Source organism: Panonychus citri, unplaced genomic scaffold, assembly GCF_014898815.1.
Source record: "Panonychus citri isolate SS breed McGregor unplaced genomic scaffold, ASM1489881v1 Contig00134, whole genome shotgun sequence".
NCBI classification, from domain to species: Eukaryota; Metazoa; Arthropoda; class Arachnida; order Trombidiformes; family Tetranychidae; genus Panonychus; species Panonychus citri.
In genome coordinates this window covers 871,424-886,369 of record NW_026515539.1, presented here as the reverse complement: position 1 = coordinate 886,369, position 14,946 = coordinate 871,424, and the positions used below count along the sequence as shown (strand labels likewise).

General features: G+C 34.0%; 2 protein-coding genes across 2 annotated transcripts; both read right to left on the bottom strand.

Annotated features, from left to right (window-relative positions):
- Window positions 1-500: 500 nt before the first annotated feature.
- On the bottom strand, window positions 501-6,030 carry LOC128391093 (phospholipid-transporting ATPase ABCA1-like). The gene is given in 5 exon segments (XM_053350939.1): window positions 501-1,386; window positions 1,388-1,961; window positions 1,964-2,167; window positions 2,253-2,409; window positions 2,480-6,030. Coding segments are annotated over 5 exon segments (5,076 nt in total). The 5' UTR covers window positions 5,828-6,030; the 3' UTR covers window positions 501-593.
- Window positions 6,031-6,669: 639 nt separating this feature from the next.
- LOC128391143 (phospholipid-transporting ATPase ABCA1-like) lies at window positions 6,670-12,023 on the bottom strand. The gene is given in 3 exon segments (XM_053350990.1): window positions 6,670-8,365; window positions 8,437-8,593; window positions 8,652-12,023. Coding segments are annotated over 3 exon segments (5,070 nt in total). The 5' UTR covers window positions 11,958-12,023; the 3' UTR covers window positions 6,670-6,758.
- Between the last annotated feature and the right edge of the window lie 2,923 nt (window positions 12,024-14,946).

Here is a 14,946-nt window from a genome sequence, read left to right as displayed (position 1 = left end):
AAAATTATTGATTATATTGTGATTAAACTGTCTGCGATAATAACCTCGCAATGTAACACATTTCGTAAATGGAAGTCTGCCATATTTTGAAGATCAAGTTTACTGACAAGTTTGTGAGTTTATTATGTAAATATCACACAAGGTCATTTGAAGAAAACTAGAAAACCTTTGTTCACATTAAATATTAATTTTACCGATGTAATATAAAATGATTTGTAGACCTAATTAATTGTTAATTAAAAGTACGCAGTGTGAAATAATATTAATTGTTGAATTAATTATGTTTTGCACAATTAAAATATTATTAGTTGAATTTAGAAAAGGCTAGAGGATAATAAAGTCTCTTTCGGTTTTTTAATTTCTTCTTACTTTGTCGACTCTTTTTAGCATTTAAAAAGCTGATTAGTTTGTTTCGAGACAGTAATCATAATACTTGATTAAATGAGATTTTTAACTTTATAAAATTATCAGAATAACTCATTGCGATGGAATATGATTGATCTTAGTGAATCTTAAATGTTTATTGATTAAATAGATTTTAAAAAAATGATAATTGATGTTAATGAATGAAACTGTAATGAGAATAATTAATGTTAAGTTTGTTTAGCAAATGATAAGAAAATTTGTTCTAATGTTGTTCCAGTTAAAGTAAAATCTTCAATGGGCAATAATCGTTTTGCTTCATCTAAACACCTCAACATTTCACCCCAACGAAGTGAAGTGTCCGTTATATGATAATGAAGAATAGTTTGATGAACATCTCTCAAAATGGACGAAGGGAATTTCTCGACCATCCATCTTTTAATTTTATCCAATTGTTGATTGGATTGGACCGATTGATTAGATTGTTGATTGGATTGAGTCATTTTAATTATCAATGTAAATCCAAGTCCAAACTTTTCTTTTAAATGTTGAGATGAACCAAGACACTTGAAATTGCCTCGAGCCATTATACCGATTCGTGAACATAAGGCTTCACATTCATCCATAGAGTGACTGGTTAGTACAATTGATGATCCACTTGTATCACGAAGATGAATCAATGTGGACCATATTTTCCGTCTCGATGCTGGATCTACACCGGTGGTTGGTTCATCCAAGAAAATCACCTCTGGTTTAGCAATAGATGCAATGGCCAATGATAATTTCCTCTTATTACCACCACTTAGATTCTGATTACATGTGTTGGCGAATGAAGTTAAATCAGTTGATTCAATTATATAATTTACATTATCCTTTACTTTACTTTCAGGCATTCCCCTGATTCGTGCAAATAACATTAAACTTTCCACTGGAGTTAAATTGTCAAGTAGCGCATCAAATTGTGGACAATAACTTATTGATTGTTGGAAATTGAGTAAATCTTTTCGCAATGAATATCCTCCCATAACCATCTCCTGAAGTAACCATAATATCTCCAGTTAACATTCGGAATGTTGTTGTTTTACCTGCACCATTAACACCCAACAAACCAAAACACTCTGCTTTATGTACACCGAAAGTAATCCTATCAACAGCTCGAAATGAACCAAAATCTTTAGTTAAACCATCAACAATTAAAGCTTCATTTCGTATTCCATTTGAACCAATCAATTGTTTTACTCGATCTCTCTCTCGTACTACATCTTCATCTTCAACACCATTTTCGGATTTTCCATCTGATGATAATCTTGCACGAATCGATTCGTACCAATATCCAAGTCGATGTAAGTTCATATCCAGAATTATCAATACCAATGTGTACAAAATAGTGTCAACAATAAGCATCACTATTTCCGGATAAATTCCATCATTTTTCCATGCAAAAGGTTCATATGGTATGTAAGTTGCATTGTTTGCACAACAAATATCACGAGCAAATATGTTCCCGTCCGGACAAGCATTGATCTTTTTACATTCAGTGAACAATTTAATCGACCCATAGATTTTGGACAATCCAAATGACATTGCAAATGGAGGAATAAGTTACCAATAAAGACGTGAATCGATTTCAATTGTCCAAAAGCCACAAGACTCGCAGCTAATCCCGAACCAATAAGAGTACTAGCAAGTGAGATATTTGCTAGTAATGAGAATCCACTATCAGGAGCCACAGGTAAAAATGAGAATAGATAGAACAATGGAATCGATGCCAATCCATATAATATGAAAAGTATCACGAAGCAAACTAAATGTACAATGAAAATAATATTATTAGGTTGACATTGTTCAGATAAATCGATAAAAAGTAGGAAAGAGTTGTGAAAACTTACCGAAAGTTTTAAAACTTATGAAAAGAAATTGATCGATGATGATAATTGATATAAATACGACTAGAAATATTATCATGTGATAACTTAGATCGAAAATGTAATGACTAAACCAAAATACTGGAGCTTTGATTCCACTCATTTTCTGAATTAAATTTGCCTGTGGAAACAATCAGAATTAGTTTATCATTAGTTTTCAGACAAAAAATGATATTCATTTGTAAACTGACCTTATTTTGAGATTCTGTTGAAGGGAATAGGAAATATGAAACAGCGATGAGACAAAAAGCAACGGGACTAAAAAGAGCTGACAAAATTCGAGCGACAATTGATTTATATTTGGGCTGTGATGTTTGACGATTTGGCATCGGCATGTATGTTGTGTACAACGAAGGTGACTTTAGCTCAGGTCTTTTCACTCTTAGCAAAGTATTTGTATAAGCATCAACCGTCAACGGCAACGATAATGAAGCTTTTGGATTGTACCATAAACTAAATGCTGACTTTGAATAGGAATGAGTGTCCGATGGATCTTTCTCAATAATACCGAATATATGATCTTTCATAAATTGATCAGCATTTTGCGATGTTGCCAATAAAAAGTCAGCAATAGTTAATGATGAATTTATATCAACCACTTGGATACCCAAACTTTTCATTGATTCTCGATATCCATCAATAAACTGCTGATTTTTTTCATTAGTAAATGATGCTCGAATTACTGCTTTCACATCAGGACCATAGATTTGTTTGGCACTAATCTCGATGGGATAAGGATAATCCCTGTAAGATTTATCAACATATCCCATTGCATTTCGAGAGGCAAGAAAAGTGAAAATCATAACCAAGGCTGGAAGAATTATAGTGAATCCAATTGTCTTAAAGTGTCTTCTTGTGTAATGAAATCTTTTCATAACTAATCCTCTGATACGTTGAGCAAACAATCTGGATCCAGTTAATCTTTGATAATCAAGAATTTTATTAACTTCAAACAATTTGTCTTCCATTGTTATTATTGTTTGATTACTTTCATCTTCAGCGACCTTGAGAAAAACATCCTCAAGTGTTGTTACCGATATTCCATAGGAAGTGATACCTAATGAGGTTTGATTCTTGTCAAGAGTATCACAAAGTTCTGCTAAATCTGAAGTCGACCCTTGATCGGATCTATTATTAAGCTGGTAGATCACTTCTTCACTGGTTTCGTTGGTTATTTGTGCATCAGAAAAAACGAACCTTATTTGATTTGATAATCTACTAGGTTCATATGACCATGTATCTTTAGCCAGACGAACTGAATATCCGGCTCCGAACTGTTTCTTAAGAAACATCGATGATCCTGAACATTTTACTTTTCCTGAGCCCATGATAATTATACGATCTCCCAATGCATCAGCTTCTTCCATAAAATGAGTTGTCAATAATATTGTCAAGTCTTTTCTCAGTTCTAACAAAAGATCCCACAATTGTCTCCGAGACTCTGGATCTAAACCTGACGTTGGTTCATCGAGAATCAATATCTCTGATGCCGTCGAAAGAGCCAAGGCCAATTGAAGACGACGTCTCATTCCTCCCGATAAATTACTTGCTAATGTGTTTGATTTTTCTGTTAAATTTACTCGTTTCATGTTCAATGGAATAAGTTCTTTCTTAGTCTGTCGACTTAATCCTCGAAGTCCACCACAAAGCTCTAGATTCTCTCGAACAGTGAGATCTTCGAATAGTAAATCATGTTGAGGACACAAAGCGAGACATCGACGAGCAGCTACCGTATTCTTATGAACATCAATTCCATTGACATAAATGTTACCAGACGAAGGTTTTAATATTCCAGTGATCATGGACATTGTGGTCGTTTTACCAGCACCATTGTGACCTAAGAGAACAGTTATTTGACCTTTGAGAATATTAACATTCACTCCATTGACGGCAAACTTTTTCGAACCCATAGAACCAAATGATTTGTACAAGTTGTTACACTGAATACTTGGTTTCAAATTTTCTGGTACTGGCTCATTATTACTAATTATTTTGTTTTGATTAGAATCTTGTTGTAATTCATTCATATCAAACGCTGATCCACCGATTGAATTATCTTCCCCTTTTCTTGATAAAAATTGTGAGATAGGAAAATGCCATGGCTTTGGGGTACCAGTTTGCCATGGCCACACTGAATCTAGATAATAGAGGAGTAAAATGTACAATATCCAAGAAAATAGAGTAACGAGATAGATGGTACCAAAACTAATTGTATCAGAAACATCAATAGACTTGAAGATCTGTGAGAAAGATACTTTTTTCTCAACTTCACCAAAGTAAAACATATCATAAATCGAGAAATGTAACTGGCCACTCGGAAGTAAACAAGAGAGTACCTTAGGTGATAACCATGACACAGACAATGAAGCTGTTTTCGCAGCGAAAGGTACATAAGCCAAAGCTGTTCGACCAACGAGAACAATTAAAACACCGACAACAGGACGAGAGAGTATCGTTGTAAAGGTAAATGAGAACAGAATATTGGTGACACTGTTGATTAGATAATTGAACCAGAAAATACCAGCATTCCAACCAGGGTATGGATTTTTACTTGATACAGAATATATGAGTGTTATTATCGATCCATGGAAGACACTTAGAGTAAAATAATTAATCAAATGTGAGGCCCAATAAATGAGATCACTAAGACCCATGATTCGTAGTAACTCCTTCGAATTGGTTACTTTTTCTCGAAGCACTCGTCGGGTTATTATAGTTGATAGATAAAGAAAACCAACCTCAATAAAAGTGTAACCTTGATAGAAATCAGTAGCTTGTACTGGTGAAATTGATTTCATTTCATCATCAGATTGGGTATCGATCATTATGCTACCTGATTTAGGATTACCCTCTTGAAAAAGTTTAGCGGTATAATCGTAAGTTAAATCAGTTCTAACCAACTTTGAGTAGTCGGGATAGAAGGCTAACAATTGATTGATAAGCGATTGTACACCAATATAATCTTGAAATGGCACATATTCAATATCAATCCATGGACCAGAATAATCAAGAGATTTACCACCAATCGAGTAATTGGCTTTACCCAAAACTGGGTCAAGTTCGTGAAAAAAAAGACCATTTTCTTGTGAGAAGTATTCATATTTCATTGCATTTCCCCAAGCTTTGATCACTTCCTTATCTCCAGCCAAAGGAAACGTTTCGACTCCACATTTTTGTTGCGTTAATCGGATAAAATCAGGTGTAGATTCATCAGGTAAGGTGTAGAAAATTGATGTTCCATCGATAGAACAATAAAATGTATTAGAATAGTAATAATCGTCATTTTTATTAGCACTTAATCGTCTTGGGGCAGATAATTTATTCGTCGTTTGAGAAGCACTCGATTCACTTAAATATGACGATGAATCGAAAGACTTTGGGTATGGTGATTGATCAGGATCGGGTAATGAGTAAAGATGAACACCGATCAAAGCGATTGGTAAAAAAAGCTCGAAAAATGTAACAATATAATGTCGCCTTCGTATGAGCCAATCCTTTTTGTACATAGATTTAAATTGTTCCCAATGTAACGATCTCATTTTTAAATAAAACCTTTCAAAGCTTGTAATTATCACAATCAACTTACAGCTCTATTGTATGAAATCACTTATTTAAGATTCAATAGCAAAGTTCACGAAAATTTATGTTCATTATTCATTTACTCTCGGTGAAATTGACTAGACCAATAAATTAATAAATCACAACACAAACTGGTTAATAAAAAAAAAGATTGATTGTTACAATGAAATCAATTAATGAGAGAAGATGATTGAACAAAAACTAAGATAATTTAATTGTACAATCTAATCATTGCTATTTTTACTACGGAAAATTATTCATGGTTATTAAATCAAGTAGATATTTAATTAACCGTTGCTTGGTTTTTATTAATACTATCAAATTGATCAGCAATCAACAGATAAGGTTAAAGTATTAATAAGGATTGTATTAATAATAGATACAAGAGATTAATGTTATCAATTTCACGATTAAATGTAATGCTTTTTGAAAGGTAGATAAAAGTTATTACGAAAATTCTAAGAAATAAAGGGTGTATCATTTAAATGGAAAATGGGAGCAGGTAATGCAGTTCGATCTTACCTGAAAATGAAGATATGGTCACCTACGTCCAATTTCACTAGCTTTGACTACCATCTTTCAAGGTCATGGTCACAGAGATTATTATGCATATATCACAATTAAACGTCATTTGAAGAAATTTTCGAAAACTAGAAAAAAAATTTACATAAATACTAATTTACCGATATACAATGTACAATGTAATATAAAATGATTTTCATATTTAGTTGATTGTTACTTAAAGAAGCTCGTAGTGTGAGAGATAAATGATAACTGACTGATATGAAATATAATTGATCTTAGTGAATCTTAAATGTTTATTGATTAAATAGATTTTAAAAAAATGATAATTGATGTTAATGAATGAAACTGTAATGAGAATAATTAAAGTTAAGTTTGCTTAGCAAATGATAAGAAAATTTGTTCTAATGTTGTTCCAGTTAAAGTAAAATCTTCAATGGGCAATAATCGTTTTGCTTCATCTAAACACCTCAACATTTCACCCCAACGAAGTGAAGTGTCCGTTATATGATAATGAAGAATAGTTTGATGAACATCTCTCAAAATGGACGAAGGGAATTTCTCGACCATCCATCTTTTAATTTTATCCAATTGTTGATTGGATTGGACCGATTGATTAGGTTGTTGATTGGATTGTTGATTGGTTTGGACCGATTGATTGGATTGAGTCATTTTAATTATCAATGTAAATCCAAGTCCAAACTTTTCTTTTAAATGTTGAGATGAACCAAGACACTTGAAATTGCCTCGAGCCATTATACCGATTCGTGAACATAAGGCTTCACATTCATCCATAGAGTGACTGGTTAGTACAATTGATGATCCACTTGTATCACGAAGATGAATCAATGTGGACCATATTTTCCGTCTCGATGCTGGATCTACACCTGTGGTTGGTTCATCCAAGAAAATCACCTCTGGTTTAGCAATAGATGCAATGGCCAATGATAATTTCCTCTTATTACCACCACTTAGATTCTGATTACATGTGTTGGCGAATGAAGTTAAATCAGTTGATTCAATTATATAATTTACATTATCCTTTACTTTACTTTCAGGCATTCCCCTGATTCGTGCAAATAACATTAAACTTTCCACTGGAGTTAAATTGTCAAGTAGCGCATCAAATTGTGGACAATAACTTATTGATTGTTGGAAATTGAGTAAATCTTTTCGCAATGAATATCCTCCCACATAACCATCTCCCGAAGTAACCATAATATCTCCAGTTAACATTCGGAATGTTGTTGTTTTACCTGCACCATTAACACCCAACAAACCAAAACACTCTGCTTTATGTACACCGAAAGTAATCCTATCAACAGCTCGAAATGAACCAAAATCTTTAGTTAAACCATCAACAATTAAAGCTTCATTTCGTATTCCATTTGAACCAATCAATTGTTTTACTCAATCTCTTTCTCGTACTACATCTTCATCTTCAACACCATTTTCGGATTTTCCATCTGATGATAATCTTGCACGAATCGATTCGTACCAATATCCAAATCGATGCAAGTTCATATCCAGAATGATCAATACCAATGTGTACAAAACAGTATCAACTATAAGCATGATTACTTCAGTGCCAATTCCACTATCACTCATGGTGAAAATAGTAAATCGCTTGTAACTCAGATCTTCGTTGCAACAATATTGCATAGACACATGATTTCCATTAGGACAAGCATCAATCTTTTCACAATTAGTCTCCAATGTTGTTGAAGAATAAATTTTCAATAGTCCAAAAGAAGCTGCAAATGGTGGGAATAAGTCTCCAAGCAGTACATAAAGAGATTTCACCTCGTCGAACATCGATAGAGATGTTGCTAATCCTGAACTGACAAGAGTACCAATAAGTGAAATCGATACCAATAATGAGAATCCGCCATCAGTTGTCAAAGGCAGAAATGAGAATAAATAAAACAACGGAATCGACGCAATACCAAAAAGTATCAATAATACGAAGATGGACGCTGATTGTTTAAGGAATTGAAATGATATAATTAGAAGGTAATTTAAACATTTGAAGGATTAATTAACTCACCGACAACCTTGAATGCAACAAATGGAAATTGATCAACAATGCTAATCGAAATGAAGATAACAACTGTTACAATAAGATGATAACAGAAATCAAAAGCATAATGACTTGACCAGAACATTGAGGGTCTTATACCATTCATCTTTTGGATTAAATTACACTAATTGAAAAAGTAAATTAATCTCTTATTATCTAATATCAATATGAAAGTTACAAACCTTATTTTGAGCTTCAGTTGAAGGGAAGAGGAAATAAGAGACAGCGATTAGACTAAAGGCAATTGGAGAGAAAAAACCTGATACAATTTTAGCTATAACAGATTTGTAATAAGGCTCAGTAGTATATCGATTCGGCATCGATTTGTAAGTTATTGAGACTTTGGATTGATTCCGTTTTCCATCACCAAGACTACGTATCAGCGCATTTTGCCAAGCACTGATGGACAACGGTAGAGATAAGGCCGCTTTCGGGTTAAGCCAAGCAGCGAATCCTCTTGGTTTCGATGAATCTTCAATAATTCCAAAGATATTTTCCCTCATGAACTGTTCACGACTTTGGGAACTTGTTTTAAAATAATCATCTAATGAAATGGATGATTCAATTTCGATCACTTGAATTCCAGATTCGCTCATAATTTGTCGGTATGAATCAATAAAAGGCGAATGTTCAGCTAATGATGCTCGAATTACTGCCTTAGCGTTTGGACCATAAATCTTTTTCAAGTCCATTGTTATTGAATCAGAATAATCGTGACCCTCGCGTCCAACGACACTCATTGCATTTCGAGAAGCAAGAAATGTAAAGAAAAATACAATTGCAGGTAAGATGATTGTGAATCCGATCGTCTTGTAATGTCGTTTAGTGTAATGAAAGCGCTTCATTATTAATCCTCTTAATCTTTGCATCATCAATGATAATCCAGTCAACTTTTTATAATCAAGTATCTTATTCACTTCGAACAATTTGTCTTCCATTGAGATTGTTGTTTGTTTACTTTCACCTTCATCCTCTGCGACTTTGAGGAAAACATCTTCGAGTGTTGTCACGGAAATACTATAAGAAGTTATGCCAAAAGAAGATAAGTTATTGTCGAGAGTGTCACAAAGATCTATTAGCGCAGTTATTGATTTTTGATACGATTTATCATTCAGCTGAAAAACGATTTCTGCATTTGTCTCATTCGTAACTTTTGCTTCCTGGAAATATTTCTGCACTAAAGAACTTAGCTCATTGGGTTTATACGCCCAAGCATCTTTAGCCAGTCGAACTGAATATCCAGCTCCGAACTGTTTCTTAAGAAACATCGATGATCCTGAACATTTTACTTTACCTGAGCCCATGATAATTATACGATCTCCCAATGCATCAGCTTCTTCCATAAAATGAGTTGTCAATAATATTGTCAAGTCTTTTCTCAGTTCTAACAAAAGATCCCACAATTGTCTTCGAGACTCTGGATCTAAACCTGACGTTGGCTCTTCGAGAATCAATATCTCTGATGCTGTCGAAAGAGCCAAGGCCAATTGAAGACGACGTCTCATTCCTCCCGATAAATTACTTGCTAATGTGTTTGATTTTTCTGTTAAATTTACTCGTTTCATGTTCAATGGAATAAGTTCTTTCTTAGTCTGTCGACTTAATCCTCGAAGTCCACCACAAAGCTCTAGATTCTCTCGAACAGTGAGATCTTCGAATAGTAAATCATGTTGAGGACACAAAGCGAGACATCGACGAGCAGCTACCGTATTCTTATGAACATCAATTCCATTGACATAAATGTTACCAGACGAAGGTTTTAATATTCCAGTGATCATGGACATTGTGGTCGTTTTACCAGCACCATTGTGACCTAAGAGAACAGTTATTTGACCTTTGAGAATATTAACGTTCACTCCATTGACAGCAAACTTTTTCGAACCCATAGAACCAAATGATTTGTACAAGTTGTTACATCGAATACTTGAGCCTAAATTTTCTGGTTCACATTCATTATTTTTATTTGAACTCGATGTTTCATCATTTTCATTGTTCGTTATTGCTATCGAATCAATTTCGATATCCATTGTTGTAGACGAAAAGAATCGAGAAATCCGAAAATGCCAAGGTTTAGGTGCTCCACTTTGCCAAGGCCATATCGCATCGCGGTACCAAACCAGCACTATGTAAAGGATCCATGAAACGATTCCCACCAAATAGACGGACCAAAGTTTTAAGGACTGGTCAATTTCAATTGATGAAAATATTTGTGACCATTTGACTTTATCCTTTATTTCACCAAAATAGAAAATATCGTAAATCGAGTAGTGTAATTGACCACTGGGCAGTAAACTAGCCCAAACTTTCGGTGAAATCCAGAGAATATTTCTTGTAGCTGTTCCTGCAGCAGAAGGTAAATACGCTAAACCTGCTTGACCAACGATAACAATTAATACAGCGATGATTGGACGTGTAAGAAAAGTAGTCAGAGCAAACGAGAAAAGGATTCTGGTGGCACTATTTGTGACGTAGTTGAACCAGAATAGACTTGGATTCCAACCATGATAAGGGTTTATATCACTGGAAATTGAGTAGATGGACGTAATTATTGTTCCATGGAAAATGGAAAGAGTAAAATAATTGATGAAATGTGAGAACCAATAAATAAGATCGGTCAGTCCCATGATCCTCAATAACTCCTTTGAATTGGTATTCTTTTCTCGGACAACCCGACGGACGATTAAAGTAGACACGTAAATAAATCCGATCTCAAGTAAAACATAAGCCTGATAAAATCTTAAAGAATTGCCTAAATTTTGTGTACCATGATTAAGATCACTTTTCCTCGATTTAGTTGATGAATCGGTTATTTTAAAGAGTAATAGAGGATTACCTTCATTGAACAATTTAGTGGTATAAAAATAAGCGAAATCTTTTGAAGTCAATTTTTGTTCATTCGGATGATTAGCCAGTAAAATATTCACAATCGATTGTGCCCTTAAATAATCATCATAAGTCGCATACACAGGCTCATCCCATGGGTCATTGTAGTCGATTGCTTGACCACTTACAGTGTAGCTAGAAATACCTTTTTCGAGATCAAAGGAATCAAAGAAAAGAGCAACGTTTGCAGAATACGATTTCTTGGTGATCTTGTCACCCCAGGCTTTAATCACATCCTTTGTTGTATCAAATGACTTCGTTAGCAGGCCACAAGTCCGATAATCTGGAGCCCAAATCTGGTCAACCACTGAACCAGGAGAAGTGTAAAAAAATGACTGACCAAATGAGTAGCACATGAAAGTTTGATCATAATAATAGTCAGAATTTTCCAAATAAACAGGAGCAGAAACGGTCAAAGATGAAACTGAACCTTCCGATCGGAAATGTTCAGTCTGAGAATCTGATGTATAAGTATTAATATGAATAAGAACCAATAGAATAGGAAGAAACAATTCAAATAGAGTAATAATATAATGTCGTTTTCGGATGAGTTGATCTTTGATGAACATCGATCTCAATTGAGACCAAAGTAATTTTAAACTCATTTTAAATCAACTTATTGTTGGTAATCAACTAATAAAAACAGTTTCAAAACTCAATATATTAATACTAATTTTACACATGGTACAAGTTTGTAAGCAATATTTCTTGTGCAATAACGATTAATTTCCAGGAATCACTGAATTATCTTATTGAGCTGATTTCTTTGATTGGAACTCCCATTTAATTGTTACTGTCATTTTATTGTTCAGTTGGTGCTTTATACTTTATCTCTTATGGGAGATAAGTTAATCTTTTCGACACTTTCCTTTCTTTCTCAAATTAGCTAATTTTGATTTTGGTTGATCAATTATTTGATTAGCCGGTGGTTTAACTCAATATCGATGCTTAAATCTTAATTGCAAAGAGTAATAGTACTCGCTTAATTGACATTTGAGGAGACAAAATCAATTATACCATTCTGTTAATTGACAATTGATATTTACATATACTGGGCGTTTTATTAATAATAGTTAATAGTTTTAACTACCCGCCACTTCTGTATGCTTATTTTTTCTTAGCCAAAAGCGATAAAGTTTTGCTGGTCAATTTGAATTTGATAGAGAATTTAAAAATTTATTTAACCACTAATTGCAGAAATCAACAGAGCCAAAAGATTGAAAATCAGCGGATAGAAAAGGAAAGCGGAAACGATAATGATTTGTTCAGTTAAACGAGATTTTTAGGTGTTGTATGAAAACCTCCGCTTCTAAGCCAATAGTGGAAACTTAAATGGGGATGAAGAACCTTCTAGAACTAAACAAAAGTCATTAAACTGTCTGCGATAATAACCTCGCAATGTAACACATTTCGTACAAGAAAGTTTGTCATATCTCAAGATCAAAGTTACTGAGTTTATTATGTAGATATCACACAAGGTCATCTGAAGAAATTTTCGAAAACTAGAAAACTTTAGTTTACAATAGTAGTATGAAAACCTCCGCTTCTGACTCAGAAGCGGAAACGGAAATAGGGGTGGGGTTCAAAGAATGTTCTAGAACGTTCCAGACAGTTCAATGAACTCAAACCCAACATACATCATTGCTGAAGGAGTAAGCAAAGAAAAAATTTATAACGATCAATACTTTAATACTAAGTAACTTACCGAAAGCGAAAAGAAATTTTAATGGTAAGCGATGAAATTATTGATTTATAAATTGTAAAATAAAATAGAATGTAAAAACAATTAGAATGTAAAAACAAAGAAACTTTAACTAGAAGTAAAAGGTAAACAAACATTACGTGTCTAAAAATCTTGCTTAATATTGTTGCTCAGCAACAGGTGGTGACGGCGGGTTTTTTGATTTTTATTCAGAAAAAATCGATTTTTCCAATCAAAAAAACTTTACACAAAATTTTTCCCCCACTAGCGCTTCTGGATGAGCCGGAAGCGGAGGTTTCATTACTACTTACATTAAATATTAATTTTACCGATATAATATAAAATTATTTGTAGATGCATGTATTATGCTTTGCACAATTTATTAACCCGGGAAGCCATGGAAATAATGTTGAAAAGGAGTAAGTGATGTGTGATTGAGGTTAATATTTTATTTAATCTATAATTTTTCTTGCAGGTATGCAGACAACCATTTTGGAGAGACCATTTTACTTTTTCCATGACATTTCAATATATCAATGTTGGATATGTAAATCTCGTTTTCCTATTGGTTATACTTGTCAATCTTCTTTGGTGTGCTGCCTTATGGTAATTTGGCCTATTTGAATTCGAGTCGCCGTTACAAGTGTCCAGTTTGTGGTGTACATCATCCGAAGAATCATTCCAAGTGTATAACTTTGATGAACCAAGTATTGCGAGAGCTCGTCAATTACGACAATGTGGTTGAGGTATATCTTGATGTTCAAATGTCACATTAGGTTAAGTCTTTGCTTACTTTTCACTCTGTCTCAACCTTCTTTTATTTATTTTCTTACTACAGTAAATGTTCGCTTATTGCATCAAATTGTGGGTTAAGTTTGTAATTATTTTCTATAGATGGCGATACAAAAAATCGTTTGTTGTTAAGCAAAACCAGCTGAAGTCCAACTGTTGATTTCTGATATTTCTTACGAATCTGGTCTCTCTGGCGCTAAAGATTTGGCCATAATTCGAGAGTCTATCAACAACAGAGAAACCGATTTAGCAATATGCAATGCTACTATTCAACAATTTATTCTTTCATCCTATCACCAGATACCATTTTTACCCATTAAGTTTCATCCTCTTTCTTCTCTTTCTTCCTCGACTATAAAATGAAAACCAGAGAGAGCGGAAAAATCATCCTTAGTTTCAACCCAACCCTTTCCAAGAGCAAGTTAATTGTCTCAGTGAAAGGATAAAACCTCTCTCTTTCACTCTATTTCTTTCTTTCTTTTGTTCAAGTTGAAAACCAATTACACAGAAAAGGTGATAAATAACTTTTGTTAAACTTGTATTTAATTTGATTTTCACGATAATTTACTTATTGAAATTTACATAGGACAATTGTTAATTAATACCAAAGTTGCACAATAACCAAAAATGTAATAAACAAGAGCTTAGCGTAATGCCAACTGGCTTAAAAAAGGAAAATGGAGGATGAGAGTGAAGATAAAGGAACGAGTGAGCGAGAAAGAAGGAAGAGAAAGAGGGAAAAAGTGGTTTGAGCGATGGTGATGATGGTACCAGGTGAACGAAAGTAAGATGAACTTACAGGTTTGTTTACCTTCGTAGACCGTGAAACATTTACGTTCAACACTATTCGATTCCTCAAGAATTCCCGCAATTGTCATGATGGTTTTATCCCTTATGGGATTTTCTGGGCAAACTGTTTTCATATGCCTCAGTTCCTAACAGTACGAGCAAACTCTGCACTGATCTCGCGTGTGATCTTTACCATAACACGCGGTGCAATGACGATATCCAATATTAATTCGTTCCTTTTCCGGCAGTCTAGCGAGATTCATTTCCTCGAACAGTTTACTTCTCATTTCTCAGGGTAGAGAATCCAAGGG